Raw genomic sequence first — 24837 nt, 5'->3', positions numbered from 1 at the left:
TATGAAAGCTGTCCAAAATTATTAAGATAAAAAATGCTGAGGTTAGGGGCAGGGTGTTTAGTCTGATCTTCTCACAGTCCTTTTAATTCCGTATGTTCGAATGTTTGATCGGTACAGATTTTTTTGTAATCTTGAGGTAAAACTGATGCTCACAGTGCCCACAGGAATTCAGAGTGTTTGGAAATGCTAAAGCAGTTTCTTGCTATGACCAGTGCCATCTGCTGACACTGGAGGGTTTTTTTTTTTTAACGTGAGTTTGCCCTTCAGTGTCTTTGGATGCTTTGTGTAATTATTCTAACTCTTTTGTGTTGTGTTTTATGAAAATATTGGCCCGTGACTATTGGAAGCAAGGAAACAGCGTTTCTGCATCACAGGATGCGTTAGAACCATGCATGGCGGGTGGACAAGGGGAGAAGAGGCTGCTCATGCTTCTGCCTCACATCCTTGTCATGTCTGTTGTTATTTTCTGTTTGGCTTTTATCTTCAACGTGTATTGCTTTTACGGTTAAGCATTTGGAAATGTTTAGACTTGGTTTTTAGACAATGTATCAGGTTGATGATTTTGTCTAGCACATTCTTCACTTGTTTGTCCTAACACCTCACCTCAATCACAAGATCAGAAATGGTCCAACCTTCAAAACCAAGTATCTCTTTGGGAAGAAGGTAAAAGGGAGCCAAGAGAAATAAGAGGGCAGCAACGAATCAGCAAAGACTGCCTACATTGTAAAATGAAGCAAAACAAAACAAAACAAAAACATTTTTTCTGCATCCTTGAGCACAGCTGTGGTGTAAGCCTCTCCCACAGATGAGAAGGCAAGCTCGGGTCTCATTAAAATTTCCTCACTGGATTACAGACTCCAAGTCCTCTGGGAAGCTTTGTGAACCACGTAATGTTTCTCGCTTTGCATCTTCAATTATGCATCTTTGATTTAGTTGAGGGATGTGAAGCAGTGTGCCCAGCCAGGCAATCCCCTGGTGGCCACACACGTGAGGAGGAAGGCTGCAAAGCACCGTCTTCCAGCTCCATCTGGCACTGGCTCCCAATCACTCAGAACGTTTCTTCCCTATCCACCTTCTCTCAGCCCAGGCACTGGCATGGACTGGATGAACACACCCGCTTACATTCACGCCCACCCTCCCTTTGGAGAGACTCCCAAAGCAAATGGGAATGGTGTGCAGATCAGAGGGACCACCTCTTTTACTAAAGGATGGCACTGCCCCAGCATTCCATCAAGCTTTTCAGGGTAGAAATTAGGCCCAATGCTGGCTCCTCCCCAGGACATGGCTGCCAGGATCATATAGAAAAACATCTGGCAGGACAGTTTGAAGTGCTTGGCTTGGCCATGAAGGAAATCCACTTTCAGCTCCGTGTTCCAGGCTCCCATTTGCCTTCCTGGCTGAAGATGCCAGGCTTGCTGCAGAGAATTTCATTTGCTTTCCAGGGGGAGAAGCAAAGCTTTGGGACCTTCACTGATGTGATAGTTACCTGTGGGACCAACTACCTGCCAACAGGCAACTTAAGGGAAGAGGAATTTGTTTTGGCTCATGTTTTGAAGGTGCATCATATCACGGCAGGGAAGGGTTTTCCAGCAGCACTGGGAAGCAGCTTCCTCGTATCTGAGAGGATCGGGAGTCTGTGACCTGATGGAATTCAGGGCTGGGTTGTAAACCTCAAACTTCCAATCCCCAATGACCTGCTTCTTCCAGCTAGGCGGCATTAAGAAAGGTTCCATGCCACAGCCACAGAGCACTGGCAAGGATGAAGGAGGAAACCACGTGACCGTGTGCTCTCACGACGCTCACAGAGGGCCCATGCACACACTGCTCACTTTTGGAACCCCATTGGGTTTCCATGGTTGGGAATGACTAGATTCTTCATGCCTGAAGTGTTTCAACTTTTTGTATGAGCAGGGAATCTCTGCACTTCTGGTTTCTAGACATGTTTTCTAAAATGTAGTCTGATAGCAGACTCACCCCAGTTCTTCATTATCGGGGGCTTGGAACATGGTCTTCGAAGGATCCAGACTAAATGAAATTATCTGATCTATTTTCTTTATAACTTCTGCTTTTGAGTATCATTTCTTGTGTTGTGTTAACATATACCTAACAAAATTTGCCGTTTTTACTGTTTTAAGTGTGTATTTCAATGATATTAAAGGCATGTACATTGTTGTGCAACCATCACACCATCCATCTCCAGGACATTTACATCTTCTCAAAACAAAACTCTGTCTGTACCCAAGCTTCCGATTCCCCGGCCTTCTGGCCACCTACATTTCATGTCCCAGCTCTCTGACTTTGGTTACACTAGGTATCTCACATAAAGGGAAATAGATAACATTTGTTCTTTTATGTATAGCTTATTCCAGAGTATCATGTCTTCAAGTTGAATCAGTGTTATATTATGTGGCAGAACTGCTTCTCTTTTTAAAGCTGAATAACTCCTATTGTGTATATACTATGATTTTGTCTCATTTTCACCTCTAGGTTATTATGAACAATGCTTTTATTAATACAGGAGTTCTCCATCAGTGGAAGGTGGGCCACAGAGTCTGACTGTAGTCTCAGGAGGTTACAATACAGCTGAGGCATCCCTATACCTGATGATGCTCCGGCCACTCAAAGGTCAAAGAGAAATGTGTTACCTGTGCTTTTTGTAGTGTTGGTCTAAATACATCCCGTAAAAATATAACACATCAGGGCTGGAAACACAGCTCCATAGTGAAGAGTATATACTAGTCATTTTTAATTTTTATTAAATGTATTTCGTTATTCATTTTACATCCCAATCGATTCCCCTCTCTCCTCTCCTCCTGCTCCCACCCTTCCACCCTCTTCTTTCTTTCCCTCCTTCCCTTCTCAGAAAAGGGGAGCCCCCCTTACAAACCCACCCCAGCACATCAAGGCAAATCAGGACTAAAGCATCTTCTTCCACTGAGGCCAGACAAGGCAGCCCCAGTTAGGGGAAAGTGATCAAAAAGCAGGCAACAGAGTCCACGTCAGAGACAGCCTGCACTGGACTTGCAAGGGGACCCACATGGTGACCAAGCTGCTTATCAGCTACATTTGTGTAGGAGACCTAGGTCCCCTACATGCATGCTCTTTGGCTGATGCTTCGTCTCTGTAAACCCCTCTGGGCTTAGGTCAGGGTGTACACAATTCTTGCAGAGAAGCCAGGTTTGATTCCAGAACACACACCCGAGGCAGCTCACACCCTCCTGCAACTCCAGCTCCAGGGAGAGCCAATGCTTCTGGTCCCTGCTGGCACCTGCACTTGTCTCACATGCTCACACACACACATAATTGAAAAGAAAGTAAATCTTTTTGAAGGTATAACCTGGGGAGTTATGTAAAATATGTATTTAATAATAAAAATTAATGACCATGTCACTGGTTTACAAATTATATATGACTATACTATATTGTTATTATTTTACATTGTACTATTTTTTTAAATTGGTTATTGTAAAACAGTGACCTTGTACATCTTGCACTTACTTCAAGGATCTCTCAGTTACATCAAAAGGCCACATAAGGAGCTGACTTATATTACCCCGTTTTGTTCAGCCCAACCATGTTGCTTAGCTGGATCTCTCAGTAGGTCCCAGACTCCTGGAGCATAAGGAATGTGTCTGGCTTGTTCACATCTTACACCTAATCCGTAAAGCCCTTCCTGACACATGGCAGAATCTCAACTATTTGTTAATGAAGGAATGGATGGATCAATTGACTCAGAGAAAACTTCAGGCTCCAAATACAGACTCCGAGTCAGCCATCAGGCATTAGGTTTTGGTCTGAGATAACTAAATGACATCTGCCATTCAGTCTTCTATGGAAAATAGGGGGAAAATATATTTGGATTTTCTAGTCTCACAAACAAATTATCCAGATTAGTAGTATGCTGTGGCTAGTTCTTTCTAGGTTCTGGACTTTACAATTAATAAAACTGAAGCATACTTGATACTTTGATGACAAAACTAGGTGTACTGTTGATAACTTCTATCCCGTGTGGACTCAATAAATAGTGAAAATAGCCGACAAGTGCATGGTCTGAAAACAACTACGAAAGACACACGTTATATGTGAGAGGTGTACAGGTAATGAAGACAAGACGGTGGTAGATGAAGGCTTTGGTGGGAAGTGTAGAAATCAAGACCTTCAGCTAAGTAATCGACTTAAAAGTGAAACCTGCTGCCACCCTCCCTGTTCAGTGTTGCTTCTCTACGTACCAGTCGCCTTCCGAGCACCGAGAGAAGTCGGAACCCTTGTAGGTTCATTCCATGAAGCATGTGTGAGGTTTTCCTGCATTGCTCACCTCATACAGCCACAGGCGCTGTCCTGCTGGCTGTGTAGCAGTGTGACTCCCCGGGGACTGTGTTTTGAGAACCCCTAGACTCTTAGCAGACTGAGAGCAAAGCAGCCTCATTTAAAACTTGGCCCGTAGTGTTTGAATAGAGAACATGTATCATGCCAACTGAGATTCCTGTCAGTCTTGAGAGACAGTGGTAGAATGAAACATTAATCTCTTTTGAAAAGATGTAGGCAAGATAATAACCTGGGATTGGTATGCCTCAGTGTTGTTCTTAAAGAAACAGAAAAGGAAACCCAGAGGTAGGCCTCAGAGCAACAAAGCTCCCAGACAGCCAGTGTTAGGGATTGCCTTTTCCTCACATTCAGTGAAGGCAGCTGGCAGGGTCGCTGTCTCAGTCTCAGAGGCCAGAAAAGGCCACAGCACAAGCACAGAGCAGCCTGGCAATCAGAAGCCAGCTTTCTCCAAATATGAAAACACGACAGCAGGAAATCAAGGAAGCTCTGAGAAGATAACCTGACAAGACAGGTCAACTGGGCAAGACGAGTCCTGTTGTATTTATGCTTTTGGATTGATAGTTCATGGCTCTTTGCACTAGAATTAGGGGTGGTATTCCCAAACCTCTCTCAGATTTACCAATTCAGAACCTTAAGATAAACAGAGATAGAGATAGAGATAGATGATATTCTATGATATATATATATATATATATATTTTTTTTTTTAAAGATGAAAAACTTCTCTAAAAGTCTTTCCAAATTTCATTGGCTGGTAGTCACACGTTCATATCGCACAAACTTACCAGCCAAGAAAATATGTCCAAGAATTGTGTCAAACACTCCAGGGATAGAGGATCCCACTTCACCGAGCACATGAGCTCAGAGGTGTAAATGCTGGGATTTGTTTTGCTGTCACAATGAGGGGAGTACTAGAGAAGGCGAAGGTAGCCATGGCATTTATGACCCTAGCATAGTTGCTGTTGGAGACGGTGACTGACATGGTTTTGTATTCCTTGGCTGCCACTTCTTTAAGCCTATTCTCTATTGCATCAAATGTCAAAACTGGTTTTCTCACTAATAGCCATTTTGTGACATCTGGAAGGCACCAGAGAATCCAGAAAGAGCTCACATTTGGGGAGAAAATGAAAGCAACTGATTTTAGTATAATTCAAAATGCCACATATAATTTTTGCTCACATGCCATCAGTATAAATCACTGGACTATAAGCCTTCCTCATATTGGTGTTTATGACAGCTTACTGTTATGTAACCTGACCAGTGTAGAGTTGAAATGATTGTATAGCCAAGGTTAAGCTCACTTCCCTACTGCTAGGATCTGTAGGCAGGAGCCAGCACACCTGACAGGCTTAATGCATCTAACCTTTTACTCAGCAAGTATTTGCCGATTATCTAGTATGTGGCCCTGGGGAAACATCATTAAATACCACAGACAAAAAGTCCTGTTCTGTCCTCATAGAGCTGACATCCTTAAGGGAGTGACAGAGAATAAGTCAGTCAGACAAACTGGAGAGGATGATGCTTGAAGAAATATTTTCTATAAAGAGAAATAAAGCTGATAGAACAAAAAGGTAACACTTGAGTAGAGTTGTTGACATTTCGGGAGAGAAAAGTTGAGATCAAGTCTCCCTGAAGAGAGAACATGTGTGCAAATATGCAAAGAAAACAAGCAGTGAGTCACGCAGATATGTAAAGGCAAGGACCCACGTGAAAATGTTCTGGAGCGGAGATGTGCCTGACCCAGGGACAGGAGGAAAATAAATGAGACCAGAGAAGACCGAAGACAGAACAGAGAACTCATGGCTTGTAGGAAAGGTGGATCACAGGACAGGTGAGGGGAGACTTCTTGCATGGACTTGGGTTTTCTGTTGAAGAGAGGGGAGAAGAACATTGAGAGACTGAAAGCAGAGGAGTCACAGGACCCATGTTTTCACTGTGAGAAAGCCATTCTGGAAATACCTTGACAATAGGCTCCAGGGAGACCAGGGCTGGTCTGTTACACTCATTCGTGTATGCTCATGACTTGATATCTCATCCAGGCGAGGTGAAGAGAAAGAGCTAATGTCACAATATTCAGTAGAAAGCCAAGTAGATGGGCAGCTGAAGGCATATGACAGTTGCCAGCATATGAGTGATGATTAAGGTCAAAGGACCGGATGGAAGTGATTTGGAGTTGCTTTTTGTGCGTTTGTTTCTACTCAGTTTGTTCAACTAATAGTTTTTTTAGGGCCTTAAAGGAGTTAGGCAAAGAAATGGTTAAACTCCGTTCATCACAGTAATGACATATGAAGTACTCACTTTGTCAAAGTGCAATGGAAGACCGCACACTCAGAACCCTACAGAGTATGTGCATATGAGCTTTGGCTTATTAAATTCACAGGACCTGGTGACTAGCCATTTAGTGTTGTTTTAGTCAGCTGGTAAGAACTCAATCACTTAAAAACTGGTACAGGGGACTATCAAAGACAGCAGGGCCTAGTAGCCCCGGCTCTGCTTGTCCTATAATCAAGCCCCAAACATCTTAGCTTCTCCTAGAAACTGACCAGAGCTTAAGCAGACACCTTCAGTCTATCCAGCAAAAGACAGGTGAGGAGCTAGGGAACCAAGAGGAATAGTGTTCAAAGAGACAAGTAGCACTGGGCTCTTATGTCCACACCACCATTTCCTAGCTGTTTGATTTTTCGGTTTGTCATTTTTTAACGTGGAGATACTACCATCTACTATGGGCAAGGCCTGAACGGAATAACAATTGTGAGGTATTTTACAATTGTCACTTTCATTTCTAATTTCAAGAGTCTTAATTACAAATACTTTTTCTTTGCAGACTATTGGTGAATTGAAAGATGACTAAATCAGACCATAATCTGTAACTTTAAAAAGTTTCTGGTCTAATGGTTAGTTTGCAGTACAATTGTTGAGTCCTATTTAACCCTGATACCACCAGGGGGCACCTCAAGAAATTAATTTTGAAAAAAAAGTACAATAATTGAGGGCTACAAAGAGTTCATAAACTTCCAGATATGACCTGTACTTTGGAGTCAGAGAGCACAGCAGTTTTAACGTACACATATTAAGATTCAAATGTGTATTCATTGCTCTCTGCAGAATTCTATACAGGGCGTGAATACCTCAGACTAGGTCACACAATTGGGTTAAGATTCCATTTGTGAAGGACATCTGTGAATTCTGAGGCTTTCTTACTCAGCCACAGTCAAATATGGCCCTGCGACCAGGTCGGGCTATTAAATCCAGCAACTCAGTCATTTCTAGAGAGAGGCATAGAAGGTGTCTATTTTAACAGTGTTTGAGAATTGGTTTGTTCACCTTGTTGTTCCAATCATTTCTATCAAGGCAGATAAACAGCTAATGTGTAATTGAACGATGGCTGAACTGTGTCGCTTCAGAGCCTCAAATCGTGTTGCCTTTATTGACAAATAACATTGAATTATTAAGGTTAGCTAGCAGAGAATGGTAATAAATGACTAGAATGTTTATTATCTTTTAAGCATGTTATAACTTTAACTAAATAAAATGATTATTTAGATGCATAATGTGTATTGATTCAGTTAAAATTCTACAAGTCGCTCAGACTATTGAGACACATCTAAGTCCTACGTGCGTGGATCTGTGTATCTATACATACAGATACATATGTGGGGGTTGTATGTGAGTGTATAAATGTATTTAATATCTAGATACCACCTAAATATTTTTACTTGCCATATCTATGACATAATATTTAAGGTAACATATTCACCAAATAATGTAGGCATGTACAATAACAAGTTTTTTCCTGCCATGTCAGAGAAGTCTTCCTGAAGAAAATAAGAGTGTCAGTTGATACAGGAACACTTGACATGAGAAATAGATCATTAGGCTAGCCCTTGGTACAAAACATATTACATGAGTGGACAGATGAATGAGAGTTATTTCATGGATGGGAAGTGGAGAAATAAAACATAAAGGAGATAACGTTGGTGAGAAATGGTGTTTCTGAACAGAGCAAGCAATTTCCTCCGTGGACCTACTTAGCAGGGAGCTAGCGGGGAGCTAGCTGCGAGAGAATTTTTCACTCTGTGTCCAGCTTATCTTCTCTGCTTTTTTGGTTTGGTTTGCTTTGCTTTTCAGTCCCCTTTCCCCAATCAGTGCCTCCATATAAGGAGGCATATTTATTTCCAAATACAAATGTGTTCTTTATGGGCAAGGTAATTTGCTGCCACCAAGTAACATATTTATTGTGTAGTCGGTTATAAGTAAGTCATCAATAGATGAATGGGGCAGTTAACACCTGCATTTTACCAATATTATTTACCGCTTTGTTTGCTTCCCAATGCTATTTTCACTTCTTCTATCCTTAATATTTTCCTTCAGGGTTCTGGACACAAATGCCTTCTTCCTTGGCCTGGATTGAGCAGCATGCTTAGTGAGCGGAGCACTCCGCCGGCTTCCCAGGGATTGGAGCCATAGACCCACCTCCTAAATGACACAGACAGCCAAACATATCTTTTCGTGCTTTAGGAAAGAGAAATTAAGGACTATTTGGGACACATTAACAACGTTTAGTCATTGTGGGAAATTCGTACGAAAGATTCAATTTTAAATGCGTGTTCATAAAAACTTCAAAGAATCCTTCTGCACCTATAATGAAAGTGATATGGTTTAAATCAATAAGTATACCCAAAAACCATATGCAGAAACTTGACACAAATAATTCTCAGTAATGAATTAATAAAAATAACTGCCTGTGAGACCCACAACTGCACAATGTGAAGCATCAGAGACCTTGAAAAGTTCAGTCTTAAATGGGATGTCTTCATTAAAGCGCCTTCCTCAAGGCTCAGGGGTCTATTCAGAAGAGGAGGTGGAAAAACTCTTAAGAACCAGAGGTGGTGAATGACTTCAAGAAAACACTGTCTTCCAGACATGGCAATACACATACAAACTTACAGAGACTGGCCGCACGCACAAGGCCTGCACAGTTCGAGCCAGCTGGACCCCAGCTCTAAGAAGGGTTAGTGAACACAAGCTCCCATCCCTGCAACTGATACCTGCTGGCAGAAGAAAACTCAGTCTTTTCCAATAGTGTCCACTTAATGGAAAGACCCGTGCCCAACACAAAACAAACTCAATTGTATTTTTGCTTTATTTAGGCTCTTTTTTTTTATTAATTACACTTTATTAATTTTGTATCCCCCATAAGCCCCTCCCTTTTTCCCTCCCGATCGCACCCTCCCTCCTGTTTCTGCATGCATGCCCCTCCCCAAGTCCACTGATAGGGGAGGTTCTCCTCTCCTTTCTGATCTTAGTCTATCAGTTCTCATCAAAAGTGGCTGCATTGTCCTCTTCTGTGGCCTGGTAGGGCTGCTCCCCCCTCAGGGGGAGGTGATCAAAGAGCAGGCTAATCAGATTATGTCAGAGGCAGTTCCTCTTCCCATTACTAGGTAACCCACTTGGACACTGACCTGCCATGGGCTACATCTGTGCAGGGGTTCTAGGTTATCTCCATGAATAGTCCTTGGTTGGAGTATGAGTCTCTGGGAAGTTCCCTGTGTTCAAATTTTCTTGTTCTGTTGCTCTCCTTGAGAGGACCCTAACTAAAATGTTCTTTTTTTATTTATGTGTGTGTGTCTATTTATTGGTTGCTGTTGTTTTGTTTTTGTTTTTCTGAGGTTTTTGGGAGAGAAAGAACATAAAATTGGGACAGTAGGGAGGCAGGGAAGATGTGGGAGGATTTAGGAGAGGGCAAAACATGAGCAAAATATTTTGTGTGAATTTTTTTTTTTTTTTTTTGTCTGTGCCTGAATACCCAAAGAGTTGAATGGGGAAAACTTTTCTTAACTTTTTTGTTAGATGTTAACTAAAAGTCTCTTATGCTTTTTTGCTTTTTATAAAGTGAAGACTCTATTTCATTTAAGGTTTCTGAAAGGTCCTTTCCTTTGAAAGATATACCATTTTCCCCATCTATTGACTAAATGAAAATGATCCAAATTTCTCCTCCAATCTTTTTTTAATAAAATCACAGATTCTGTGTCATTCAAATAACACGGCTGTACAACTGCCTTCTTTTCATTTCCATCCGGTGAACTCGTGTAGTGCAAATGATGTCAAAGTAACACCCTAACGTGTAACATCAGGCCAGAATTCTGCCCTGGGCTACTCTGCCCATCTAAGACTGGAAGCCATGCACTCAGAGCCCAGGCCTGGAGGCAGGCCTGGTTGCTTTAATTACATAGCCACTGCATGTGGATAAGAAACTCAGGTTTAATAGTAGAAGAAAGAGGGTATTGTGTGTCTTCAATCAGCTTTGTATTAGGAGACTTTTAAAAGGAAAATGATGTGAAGGGAAGAACTAGGATGAAAACAACAAACGAGTGCAAAATCCCTATTTCTATATAATTTGGAGAAAATGACTGATTTGGGTTGGTCATGTTGCCAAAAGAGATGACTCAAGCGTTCCAAACCAGAAATGGAAATCAGAAGGATGCCTGAAGCCTGAGAAAAAGAACAAATTGTCAAGATATGATTGACTGTAAGGCTTCAAAATCAACTGCACCAGAGATGAGCTTGGATAGTTGCCCAGAACAGAACTGAATGGTGATGTTCATTTAGGTCCTGACTGTTGAAATAAAATAAAATGTAGTGATTGTACTCTGTTAGATATATAGATGTGTTAATGCTTTCCAATTTCCCCAACTGGGGATCTGGTGTCACTTTCCCTGTCGCTCCTGTTTCACCAGTAAGTACTGCCGCAGCTCTGCATGCTTGCTAACTGCCAGGCCAAAGAAGTGGGCTCCTGGTAGAAGTATCCTCCTCGTAGCTGTGAGCATTGCAGGTGGCTTGGCAAATGGCCTTTCACCTTGGAAAGGACTTCTGTATTTGAGGTTCTGCCTCAGAGTGCATCTCTATCTTAGCCTTTTCAAACACTGTAACTCTTCTGGGTTTAGCTTACGAGTCTAGCCACTTTTAAGTCCTAAAAACATTTTCCCTCTAAGAACACCAGAGACTCAGTTTTTATGGGCAGAGGAGTAGCACACTAGTCTTTTCCCATTTTAGGGGGAAGTGTGTGTGTGTGTGTGTGTGTGTGTGTGTGTGTGTGTGTACACATGTTTGCAAACTCCCACTCCACACATGCATCCATCTTCAGTCACACTCCACCTTGTTCAGTAGGAGTCAGGACATAGCACATAGGAGTTTGAGGCAGTGTCTTTTGTAGCCCAGGCTGTCCTGGAACTCACTGTGATCTTAAAATTGTGATCCTCCGGCCTCCGTCCCCAGTGCTGTGATCGAAGATGTGTCTTCACACCCAGTTCATGGAGTGCGACGGATCAAAACCAGGCAGGCATAATCAGCAGGCGCTCACGGGGATCAAACCCAGGACTTTGTACACGCCAGTTCTCTGCCAACATCCCCAGCCCTCTCCTCTTGTTTCATGAGACAGGGTCATTGGCTGAGCCTGGAACTCTGCCAGGTTGTCCCAGGCTGTGTCTCCAGAGCTGGGATTACAAACCTTTATGTGAGCTGGGGATCTGAACTCGGGTCTGCACGATTGCATGGCAAGTGCTCTGTGGACCAAGCTATCTTTCCAGCCCTAAGGCAGGAATGCATTTTATTCACTGTTCCCTCGATTAGTGCTTGCTTTCTAATGAACTTATCAGTCGAGTCTGATGATAAGCTTTCTGATGAATGGACGTTGTCCTTCTGTAAAGGTCAGTTGCTAGGCAGCTCCACAGCTTCTCTTTCTCTTTGGGAGCCACAAAGAAGGAAATTAACCTCATAGCTGTTCCAACACAAAACCTGTTGAATCCAAGCCGGGAAAGATCTTAGCCTGACTGTAAAAGTCCAACTCCATAGAACAAATAACTTTCCAACAAGTGGTTTTTACATACTGAATTTTAAAAAATAACAATGAAATCAGCAAGGTGGTGACTCAGGTGGGGAAGAGGTGGGGCAGAAGGACATGTGAATTTTTCCACTCTTTATTAGTTTCTTCGTCTGAGTCAGATTTGGAGAATGTTGAACCCTGCCCCGTCTGTATGTCTACTCGCTGTTCACCACAGTCTAAAGCTTTCAGTAGCTAACTTAGAACAAGTGGGCATTTTTCCACTTACACAAATGGAAATGGTGTTATACGGTATTCAAAGTGTAATTAAGGTCTAGATGAATACTTGATCTCTAAAATTTAGACTTTAAAATAGGATCCTAATGAGCAACAACAGGAAGGGGTCTTTGAAGGTTGGACTTTTTATACACAAACCAAACTAGATACACCAAACTAGACACATGCTAAACACACAAAGAATTCCCCATCTCCTGCTCTCTTGCAGTCTGTGTCTTTCATTGGTGGTTTGGTGATCTGCTAGCCACCCAGATGTTAAATTGTATTGTACCTTAAAAGTGAAGACAGGAAGAAGTGTGAGATAAAATTACTTCATGGCTTCGGCACAAACATGTTTTAAGTGAGCTACGTGTGAGCTGTGTCTTAGAGAGGGACACGTGCAATGTAGTTTTTGATCTTCATTTTATAGATGTACATAAGTACTACAAGGCCTGTTTTGATTGTGTGATTGAAAACAAATGTTATCCAGATTTGTGGCGCTCTGTGCCTAACAGGTTTGTAAATAACAGCTCTCGTTAGTGTGTGATACACTGAGCACTGTAAGCTAACGGCTTGGGAGACCCAGAATGTCCTCGTGTTTATTATGACTTTGGGCTGTTGGCATCCTCTGTTCCTCTGTGGTCTCTGGATCTCCCATGGGCAGTCATGAGACGGTAAGGCTGTAATACATCACGGGTCCTCAGGAAGAAGCCTAACCCATTTCTTTTGCAGCCACTTTTTTCAAGATGCTTTACTTACCAATTAGTATGTGTTTTTAATAAGAGTATCGCTTAAGAATTCTAGATTGAAGGGCTGGAGAATTGGTGCAGAGGTTAACGGTACTGGCTAACCTTCCAGAAGACCTGGGTTTGATTCCCAGTACTCATGTGATGGCTCACAACCATCCATTACTCTGGTTCCAGGAAAGATGATGCCCTCTTCTGGCCTCCTTGGGCACAGATGTGGTACATAGGTGTACATGCAGACAAAATACCCATACACATAAAATAAAAATTGTAAAAAGAATTAGAGAGTTTTTTTTTTTCAGAAAGAAAGAAAAAGACTTTCGGAATTGAATGAGAGCAATATATATACAAGTGCCTTCATGTAATTTTCTGTGTGAGTGGTGTGTGTGTGTGTGTATTCGTGTGCTTGTGTGTGGATGTGTGTGTTTATGTAAGTATGTGTATGTGTGTATGTCAGTGTGTGTAGTGTGTGTGTGTGTCTGTGTGTCTGTGTGTGTGTGTGTCTGTGTGTGTGTGTGTCTGTGTGTGTGTGTGTGTATGTGTGTCTGTGTGTGTGTGTGGTGCAGGTGTGCACTCTTGGAAGCCAGAGGAGGATGTGAGATGTTCTCTATCACTCTGTTTTATTCTCTTGACATGGGTTCTCCCTGAATGTGGAGCTAGGCATATGCCTATAATCTCAGCAATCCTCCTGTCTCCTCCCTCACAGTTCTTGGGCTACAGGTGCATGCTACCATGGCTGGCTTTTATGTAAGCACTGGAGATTCAAATTCAGGTCCTTGTACAGCAAGCACACCAATCTACCGAGCCATTTCCCAGCCTACATATGCATTTAGTTTTACAGAGCTAGTATATAGGAAATATTCAATGAGTTTTTATTGTTTTACTTATAATGATATTAATGAAAGCTCACTAGGAATCCAAGTTCATATTTTCTTACACAAGATAAAGTCAGACTGACACTCCTTAGAAGTAACATGGGAACAAAATGTGAGGAATGCCCTGTAGTTCATAATATACTCGTCTTCAAATGTTTTCTTTTTGTTTTTGTTTTTTAGAGACAGGCTTTCTCTGTGTAGCCCTGGCTCTCCTGGAACTCATTCTATAGAACAGGATGGCCTCAAGCTCATAAGAGATTCACCTGCCTCTTCCTCCTGAGTTCTGGGATTAAAGGCATGTACCACAACTGCCCAGCACACATGTCTAAATTTTAAAAAGTAAATTGTATGTATGTGGGGGATTACAGGGTATTTTCTGTATCATGGTATGAATACATAAGTAAAAGAGCCCAAGGAGGCCAGGAGAGGGGGTTCAGATCCCTTCGAGCTGAAGTTACAGGTGGTTGTGAACTTCCTGGGAGCTGGGAACCAAACTCTGGCCCTCCACAAGAGCAGCAACAGCTCTGAACCCTCCAGGTCTCTCTCTAGCCCCAAAATTTATAGTGCACTTTTATAAGATGTCATGTAGTGACTCTTAAGCCTCAACCAGAGGTTTTCTAGCTGGCTTGATTCAGGCTCTCTCTTTAAAGCAGAGTGGCCCCTTTACTGCTTTATCGGGGGAGAAACCACCACCACCGTTTCCCAAACATCTGGAGTCTCGCTGTCCATTCATTCACTCCTAAGTCATTCGCTCTCCATTCATTCACTCTGAATTCATTCGCTCTCCATTCAATCATTCTCAACTCGTTCACTCTCTGTTCATTCAGCATGAAGACTGAAGGCAGTTACCTGCCTCTCAGGATGTAATATAAGCGATGGGAACATGGTGTCACCAATGTCTTTACCTCCCTAATTTTTGCTCTGAAACATAGCAAACCAAACACATACAACAAGCCAGGAGCACATGAAATAGACAGTGCAGGCAGTCATAGACAAGGGTAGAAAAATGCCCCTCAGAAAGCAAGTCATTTTTTTTGAAGTTTTAAAATCTGTGCATCACATATTGCAAAAGAAAACTTCAACCAACTACCCAATCAAAACAGAGAGACAGCGTCCGCTTGGGGCTTCCTCGCGTTCTCCTTCCCGCCTTCTGTATGCAACTCTTCCTATTGTCCCAAGGGACAAACTTAACAGAATTTTTAAAAATTATTCTTCAGAGGATATGGTATAAAAGGATTGCAGAAGCCATGTTGGTTATGGCACCTTAAGGCATACTTTCTGGATCGGACTCTGAGCTATTACAAAATAGCATAGTTCAACTGTATTTAAGTGAAGTTTTACAGGGTTTCTCAGAGAATTAAAATCAGAAGTAAATATCCAAAAGTAGTCTATATATAACTGAGTTTAAAGAAACCCTGGTGGCAGACTCATAGACACAGCAACAGGATTCCCCTTCCTTTTTTGCTTTCAGTCTCCCTAAATAGAGGCTTGATTTTTTTTTCTTTTCCCTTCCCCACCCCCAGCAAATTGGCTTCCTCTAAATGACAGAAGCATGGCTATTGTTGATATGCTGACTTTATATTTAGAGCTTTAACCACACCAAGCAAGGCTGTGCTTTTCAGTACCAATTCCTAAATCCTGGAGAAAAATTCAAACAGGTCTAGCTTGGATCATATTAAAGAATTAGCATATGATTTGGGTCCATTTGAACAAGGTGTCTGACCAACCCTGAATCCCAGCTGTCTCACACTGTTAATGAGTTGTTTCTGTGATTTCAACAGGCTGGGTGTGTCAGCTCTACACAGAGGCAGTGTCGGCATGGCCATTGGTGCGTGACTACTGTTTTATGGGTAGTCTGTGTAAACAATGCAGAAAAGTGGGTGATTCTAGAGTCCCATTTACCATCTAAAGTGCCTAGAGTCTCCTAGAGCCTCCAGTTAAAACTGTTTGTGTATTGTTATAAAGCTCAGTGATAGGACAAGGTTACCGCACATAGAAGGAGCTGAGCAGAGAAAGGAGAAGGGTGCATCAGTGAAACTTTACCAACATGAAGCAGAGGGCTCTGGGCACTCCAGTTCCTTACAGATTAAACACTTATGTTTCTCCCACTGCCTCTCTGTTCCCTCCTGCTTTACGCCTCTTTTTAATATTTTCTTCCATCACTTTTAAAATGAAGTCCTTGTGAGTTACTTATGAGACAGTCCTCTTCCAGAGAAGTCATGCTGTACTTGAGATAAAACTCTAAAGTAAGACAAAGGTTCTCATGTTCTCTTGTTCTTTTCTTAAGATCACAGAATCTGAGGACTGAAAAAGACCAACTTTTTCAGAATCATCAAGCCCACCCATTGCCAAATCTCACCTCTGGTATCCTTGACAAGAGGAATCTGATCATTTGTCAAAGTAGAACCTACTGCTTTTCAGGAAAAGCCATTCTATCTTTGGACAATTATTCCTATTAGATGTGCTTCTTTCAATAAATTCCAACTGGCAGAAATCTGTCTTCCTTTGCTGCTCCCACCTCTTAGTGCCAGTATCATCCCCACATGCCTTTCAAGAGAACAGCCATGCTTACTGCATTTCTGCTTAAGACTGTTACCTAGGTTCAGCATCTTTTCTAATTATTCTCTGTTTCTGTAATATAGGACATCAAGTCCACCATTACCCTGAACACTTTGTTTTTAAAAGGTTTCTTATGTGTTCCTCTTAATTTTCCCTTCACATCTACTAATAATTTTTCAGATATGAAAAGATATGCACAGAAAAAACAAAACTAGTGACTGCTCTCATTATAGCTGTAGAACTTATCATCACATGGTATCTAGTGGGGAGAGCAAACCTGTATGCTCATGCTCAAGAGTGGAAAGTAATTCAGTTGAATTACCTTTAAATGCAGAAAATGTATTTAAGTTTTATAAGTGTGTTGCTGGAGTGGGGCTTGGGGAGGTGTTGATGTGAAAATGCAGGCATCAGTAGTTAAAATTGGGATGAAATAGGATGTGACAATTTACAAATTCTTTTTTTAACATTTATTTATTTATTTATTTATTTATTTATTTATTTATTTATTTATTTATTTTCGTTTATTCACTTTGTATCCCAGCTATAGCCCCCTCCCTCATCCCCTTCTAATCCCACCCTCCTTTCCTCTTCTCTTCCCATGTCCCTCCCCCAATCCATTGATAGAGGAGGTCCTCCTCCCCTTCCATCTGACCCCTAGCCTATCAGGTCTCATCAGGAATGGATGCACTGTCTTCCTCTGTGGTCTGGCAAGGCTGCTTCCTACTCAGGGGGAGGTGATCAAAGAGCTCATTTCAGAGTTCATTTCAGAAAGAGTCCCTGTTCTCATTACTAGGGAACCCACTTGGAGACTGAGCTGCCATGGGCTACATCTGTGCAGGGGTTCTATGTTATCTCCACGAATGGTCCTTGGTTGGAGTATCAATCTCAGAAAAGACCCCTGTGCCCAGCTTTTTGTTTGTTTGTTTGTTTGTTTGTTTTTAGTTCTGTTGTTCTCCTTGTGGAATTCCTGTCTCCTCCAGCTCTTTCATCTCCCCCTTTTTTCTTCAAATTGAGTTTTCTTTATTTCCAATCATAATATTCATATACTCTATTAAAACAGTGGGCAGAGTGATCCTGTATCAGGCATCATACTTTTGTTAAATGCACAGAAAGGAATCTGAGGTAGGATCCCAAAAAACAATCAAAGAAAAAGCAGACTCAACTTCAGGAAGTCAGAGTGAAGCTTGGAATCATTCAGATGAGATTCTGTCCCATGTCAAATGAGTATCCTAAAACAGAGACATAAAGGTCTCTGCCCTTATTTGTGGCCACTTATGAACTCATCAAGAAGATGGATTACTTTGGAAAATAGAGCAAGATGTTCTACTTATTTAAGTGCAAAATGAAAAGGAAGATCTGGTGTGTCTATTAAATTTCGTAGTAGAATTTAAATGTTTGACTCCTAAAATCTAATAAGAAAAAGTAGTGAGTTTTGGTCAATCAGAAACATTTGACAGTCGTTCTGCAAAATTTATTTTTCTCTAAATGAGTTACCACAGTACCCTCAGTGCTGACATCATGGGACTCCAACTCTTTCTCCCAAGATCTACATAACCCTGAACCTAGACCTCCTCAAAGTTTTTCCTCTCCTGCTAAGGAGCTTCAGAAATATGCATAACAAACTAAAGATGGACTGGGAGAACTAACCTCACAGGCTCAGAACTAATTAGCAAAATGAAAATTAAAGGTTATATTACCTTGCTGTCCTCACAAAGGTTCAATCCACCACATTTGGGTATAACCCTAATCCCATTTGGCTCTTAAAATGGAGGGAAAACAAGACCTCAGATAGTTTGAAGTGAACTACAACACAGAGAAAAGAAGAATCCTTTAGAGTGAGGAGAGTCAGGCTTCTCTATGAGGTAGAGCTCTGGGGCCATGCTTCTCGGCTTACTTAGGGTGTTCCAGACTCAGAATCACCTAGCCATCTTCTTAGTGTCCTTAGGATGTAGACACAGGGTTCTTCCTTCCACTCTAGAACTGCAAATGTCATAATTGGTGTGCTAGATTGGATAATCATGTTTTTAATTCAAAAACAAAAGCAGAATTACCTTATGTCACTTTCCTTACTTACACAAAACATTTTATTTTTCCAATAGGTTTCTTGGCTTTTACAAGGGAATTGTCCCACCCATTCTGGCTGAAACACCAAAAAGAGCAGTCAAGGTGAGTGCCATGTGCTTCCACCAAATGTACACAGAGTGAGACTGCAGCTTCCGTGTCAAGACACTCACGGTAATCAAGAGAGCATTAATGCCACTCAACACAAAACACTAAAAACTTCAATACAGAAACCATAGCACAATTCTTCTTATAAGATTTGATCAGTCTCTTAAATATGCATATGTTTGTGAAGTTTTTTTTTCCAGGCATAGGTGCTTTCTTATACTAAGGAAATTGCAAATACACACACACACACACACACACACACACACACACGTCTGAAACTCATGTAATTAGTCACAACCCCCACAAAATTGCTTGGATCTTTTTCTCAAGCAATTCAGAAATGTTCCTTTGGAGCAATGAATGTTAAAGCAAAAGAAGTAGGAAATCACGTCTGGAATCATTTCTGTCTTATGAAGTATACTATTTATTTGCGTATGAGTCTTACATACTCTTTTTAACAAGTCAACTTTATTTCTCCCTTTAGTATCTTCTGCTAAAATTCTCCTTTTGGTGATTAAAATTACTATTTCCATTTCTTTAATGTATAACTCTGGAGGTTTATAACTGGCTGGTTCAGTGTGTGACTATGAATGTGTGCCAGACCCTCGAAGGATAAAAGACCTGCACACTGTTTCCCATGTGTTCTTTCAGGAAGAAATCCTAATTGCAGTAGCTCTAACGGGTATGGCCTTCCCACCCACCCCCGTCACTGACATCACCAAATATGGCTTTGTCTTTTTATAAAAATAGCATAAACATGGATGTAAAGACTTCCTTTCCTACTTTATTCCATTAATTTTAATGGCATAAAGGTTTTTCACATTCTCAATTTCTATCCCCAATATTCCTGAAAACCAAGAAGAAACAGCTCACATGCTGTTATTGAGTAAGTCAAGGGGGGTGGCTGGGTTTTAAAACATGATGAAATAACCAACATACATATACAAACATCAAACTTTTGCATTATGTCAAATGGTAACGTAATAGAATTTAAGTTCAGGTCTTGAGTTCAGAAAAGAAAGCTTTAAACATACTTTCCCTATAAACGTGTCTCCTTTGTTGCTGTAGTTTCTTGCTTTCATATTATTGCTTCAATACAAATTTCATTATAAGGATCTGAATCGCAGTAGAGGGTCTGGAAAAAAGTTCACCAAAGTACACAAAAGGGCTGAATTGAATTATGAAACGGCTTCATTTGATAAAAGATTGCCCAAGTAAACAAACACAGCAGAGTTCCTGTTCAAAAGGAAAGTCACTTTGTCTCCCTAGAATAATATATTCATTTGTTCAGTGTTTCCCATGTATAAATAAAGTAAATTGTAATTAGGCCCCTTCCTGCAGTCGTTTCCCTTAATGCTTGCTATATATTGCAGACAATTTACACTTTAAGAGGATTATGTTTTATCAATGTTGAACAATCTTTTACAAAAGGAGAAGAAAATAAAAACCTTGAGCTTTATAAAACTGAGTTAGTTTTCTGGGAGGGGGGAAAAGCATTGCTTCATGCCAGAACAATGGCTTACAGATGAACTGTTGGGCAACTGGATATGCGGGGGATGTGTCCCAGACATCTTGCTGCAAGTAGATTTTACCTTAAAATTATTGAGACATATGGTAAGTACATTGGCTTTTTAAGTAGAACTTTTAGTGAAGTGTATCTTTGCCAGATGGACAACACTAGTTTTTCAACACAATTTATGAAAACATTCATTTTATAGATATCTATCTTAGGATTTGTGAGGAAAGCAATCACCTGATTGTAACAATTTCATACTTCGTGAACTATTTTATTGTATATCATCGGAGGTTGCCTCAGAATAAAATATTTAAAAATGTGTGAGGGTGTGCCTACATGCATCCGCCATGTATGTATGTGTTCCTTAGATGGACACTTTAGCTCCAACTGAAACCATAACCAGAAACAGGCAACGTTATGCTTATCTGCACTTTATTGTTTGAAATGAGGTTCATCATTAAAATAATAAGACTTGTAAATAAATTAAATTCCTCTTTTCAAAAATTAAAACAGACTCAAACTGCAATCAACAGACAGAAGTGAAGACTTAGGCCCCGGGGAGATGGAAGCAGCATATTCTGGCTTCTAGAGTCTTCTAGTCAGTGTTGCAAAGCCAGAAATGCAATTGTTTTCTATGTTCAAGTTTCGCAAGACTCTTTACCCTGACCAAACTCATGCGAGGTTATAAAGTGTGAAGGCTGCTTGCTCTTGTGCTTCTATACCTACTGCGATATCTACACATAGTTGATGTATAAATGAATAAATAAAACAGGAAGAAATTTATAGGGAAAAAGGCTTATATATGGAGATGATCTCTTCCATTTCTCCAAATCCCCACATTTACTATTCAAAGTATCTTGAGGGCCACAACTTCCACTTCTTGTCAAGATGTAGTAACAGGACCAAATCTACCCTCCCACATGAGCAACACCAGGAATAGTAACAGCAGACAAAGTACATGAAATAACAGTTTTATCTTCAAGACACTGACATCGCACAGTGAAGGACAATGATATCTGGGAGAGGGGAGACCAACAAGATGAACTCTGTGAATGTCCCAGAGTAGGGCCAGGAGAGGGTTTCTAGGCCCTCAGTAAGGAGGGAAATAAAGGTGGAGCCTGGTAGATTCCCTGAGTCAAGAAGATCAGACTCTAGAAGTAGTAAGGGAGCTGACAGGGAAGAGAGATAGAGACAGAGACAGAGAGAAACAGACAGACAGAGAGAGACAAGAGATCTTCAGAGAAACTCCCTCAAGTATTCAGCAGTGTAAGTCTATGAGAGAACTCCTACCACCCAGGAAACAACCATCTGAAAGGATTACAGGATCAGAGCTTGATAGTTCGCAGGGTTAGGAATGGTCCCCGTGTCCGCCAGCTAGTCTGGAAAACCCCCATGTTCAGTGAGAAGGCTCTCGCTCTAAGAGTAGAGATGAGTATTGCAGTGAGCACTTCTCAGGCCCCATTTGTTGGAAGCAGGTTTCAAACAGCTCTCACATAACTCAACTGTGTCCAAGCACAGAGTATCTAGGATGTTAGGTTTCTCAATGAGTGTGTAATGAGCATGGTTTGAAAATGAAGAAAAAGACAGAGACGAAAAACCAAAGAATACAATTGTCCCCAGGTGTACACTTGGAGACCCTTGTGATAGCGTTATGGGCTGAATCCATGTCCCTAGACGACTCCTTGTCATCCAAGCTTTGTCTTTAATCTTTGAAATAACAGAAATCCAGATAGGTTTAAAAAAAAAAAAGGCAAACAAGAAGAAATGCATCTCACACAGTAAATTACTAAGGTGGTAGAAAGTTCCACAAGGCCCATCACCTCCTAAAACGTTCAGGCCCCAACGCCAGCATGGAGAATTGTTTCCAAAATGGTACATGGGGCAGGACACCAGCAGGACTGCAATGTGATGATGCCCTTGAGTACATGTTAGCCTCTTTTTTTTAACCCAGAGATTGAACTCAGGGCATTACATAGCTAGGAAAGCACACCCACCCACTACTCCTGAGGTACAGCCACAGTCCAAACCCTACCCAGGTGGTTCTCTGTGGGTTGCAATCCCCTTGGGGTCAAAGGACCCTTCCACAAGGGTCACCGAAGACCATTTGCGAAATGCAAAGACTTACATTACAATTGAGAACAGTAGCAAAATTACAGTTATGAAGTCGCAATGAAAATAATTTATGGTTGGAGGTCACCCCAACATGAGGAACTGTATTAAAGGGTCGCAGCATTAGGAAGCTCGAGAATCACATCCCTGCGCTCTTTTCTGTTAAAATTGTCAAATGGACTTACGACAGTAGCACCTGCAAGGTCTCAGTATGTTTCTGGATTCTAGTAGACTTTCATAATTTAGGTACCAGTGAGTCCTTCTGTTAACATAAATAAAGATAAGCAGGAACGAATTTTTTCCTGAGTCTTGTGTTCGCGCAGCCTACTTGAATTCTACTTCCTGACAACTCCGATAGCCAAGGTTCTTGCAGTTGGTTGCTCGGACAGGTAAAGCAATGTTCTCATGCTTTCACAGTGAAGTAGCATGGCCAGGCTTCACCACTCACTTCAAAACCCTGGCAAAGCAATTGTCCAAACACAATGATGGTGAGAATAATCATTTGAAAAAGTAAATGTCCTTTAAAGTCTAACATTAAAGTCAAACGGGTCGCTCACACCCATAATCCCAACACTCAAAAGGCTGAGGAAGGAGGGTTTCCATGCGGTCCAATGCCTCAAAGGCTGCAATGGAGAGTTCCAGCTTGGGTTACGTAATGAGACTTTGTCTCAAAGAAACAAACAAACAAACAGAAGCCTAAGACTACTACTTTTTCTTCTACAATGAATGCTGGGGTTTTTAATGTGTCTCTCATTGAAACAATGGTGCCTGCTGTGTAAGATCAGGATAGCAGGGATGTGTGCTACGTTTACTGTCTTTCTAGTGCCTAGAATGGGAGGGATCTAATAAACATTCAGTAATTGAATGAACAAACCTTTTTTCTAGAAAAGTCTATATCCATACTTCATCTAAAATATTGTGGCAATGATCTCATTCTTTAAAAGAATAAGAAGAGAAATAAGAAATAAGAAAAGAATAAGAAGAGTCAATTTGCTGGTAAATAACTCTTGGGTTTTTTCATAGACTCCAGAGGCCATTTACATAAGAAACCACCTGTTTCTAACAATAGACTGTAACAAGTCCCCAAAACTTTTTTTTTCTTTACCTTGTTCTATTTTACTAGGCTATAAAGTAATAGCATGATTTATCATCCCTTTTCTTGGCTCTTAAAAATTGGACACTGCAGGTCCTAAGAATATACCTTAATATCATTGATGTTGATGGTAGCCCAGCCCAGTACTCAGGCCCATAATACCCTTCCCAAGCAAAGTTTGTTTCTCAAAATAACGGGGCGGAGGGAGAAATGTATTATGTGAAGGACTTATTTCATTTTGCCCTGATAAACAATGTGTTCATACAACTCAGTATCATCCTCTGAAGGTACCAATGATGTCATTATGTTAATGATCCCTGTTCTTATCTGTCATCATCTTTTTCAGATGCTAAAGGAGGAAATAGGTCAAGGAAGTCTTTCTTTGAGGCAAAGACTAGAACGTGATGTGTCCTTTCCTAGTTTATCGCAGCATCTTTTCAATCACTTAATGTTTAAAAATTCCATGGTGCTCTCAGGAGAACAAGCATTATCCACTCAAGTTACGGCTGAAAAGTGGATGTCTTTTACAAGTGTGCTAGAAAATGGGGCATTTTCTTAGAAAGTGGTTGGTAGAGAAAACATACAAGACCAAGCATTTTGGGTCTGTGAGGCTATGATTTTGAATCCATGCCATAAGAAAGAAGTCTATTGATGTCTGGGGAAACCAAAAATGGTCATGGTAAATGGAAGTTGTATGGTTCATTTACTGCTATAAGGGATTCCATCAGATTTTCTGTAAGTTATTACAACTACATTTGAAAAATGTGAATGTTAAAATGGGATCTAATAGCAACTACCCCAGACAGGATTAAAAGCTGTGTTCGATGGTTCATCATTTTAAAATGCTGATTAATAGAATGATTTACTGAGGGACTTTTAGCCAATTAGAGAGTTTGTTGCAGGAAATTGTTATAAATCTCTAGGTTTGGTTTTGTTTCACAGTTTTCCACCTTTGAGCAGTACAAGAAATTGCTGGAGTATATGTCACTATCACCAGGGCTGGTAAGTGAGAATATTTATTATACTTAAGTGTGTATGTTATTTCATAAAGCAAAATCTAGGGACAAAAACCCTTTTGATTCCCAAATCCCAGCTACTAAAATATGAATTTGAGTTATTCAATGTTCAGCTACTTGTTGAAAGCCATCTTCATAATAACTCACAATCTGGCTATTTTATAGCTCTCAGTGAGGAATTCATGATAATAATGCTATGTCTGGAAAGGCCTCTATGAGATGCGGTCAAGAATATAAAATAAAGACCGCCGTCTCCGTTGGAAACCAAAACATGTACTTGTTTACTTACGCACTGCAGGCATCTATTTATGCAACAGTCAATATGCCTGAGATT

At 41.0% G+C, this 24837-nt stretch overlaps 1 protein-coding gene across 3 annotated transcripts in view; it reads left to right on the top strand.

Moving 5' to 3' along the window:
• Positions 1-24837, top strand: part of Slc25a21 (solute carrier family 25 member 21) — a 532806-nt gene that overhangs the window by 456905 nt on the left and 51064 nt on the right. For all 3 annotated transcript variants that reach the window (XM_055608702.1, XM_055608703.1, XM_055608701.1), the window contains 2 exons: positions 18700-18766; positions 24430-24489. In XM_055608702.1, coding sequence (XP_055464677.1) covers positions 18700-18766; positions 24430-24489 — 127 coding nt within the window. The remainder of the gene's footprint in view (positions 1-18699; positions 18767-24429; positions 24490-24837) is intronic.

Source organism: Psammomys obesus, unplaced genomic scaffold, assembly GCF_907164565.1.
Source record: "Psammomys obesus unplaced genomic scaffold, mPsaObe1.curated_primary_1811, whole genome shotgun sequence".
NCBI classification, from domain to species: domain Eukaryota; kingdom Metazoa; phylum Chordata; class Mammalia; order Rodentia; family Muridae; genus Psammomys; species Psammomys obesus.
Note: the sequence above shows the minus strand (reverse complement) of the source record. Positions and strands in the feature narration are given on the sequence as shown.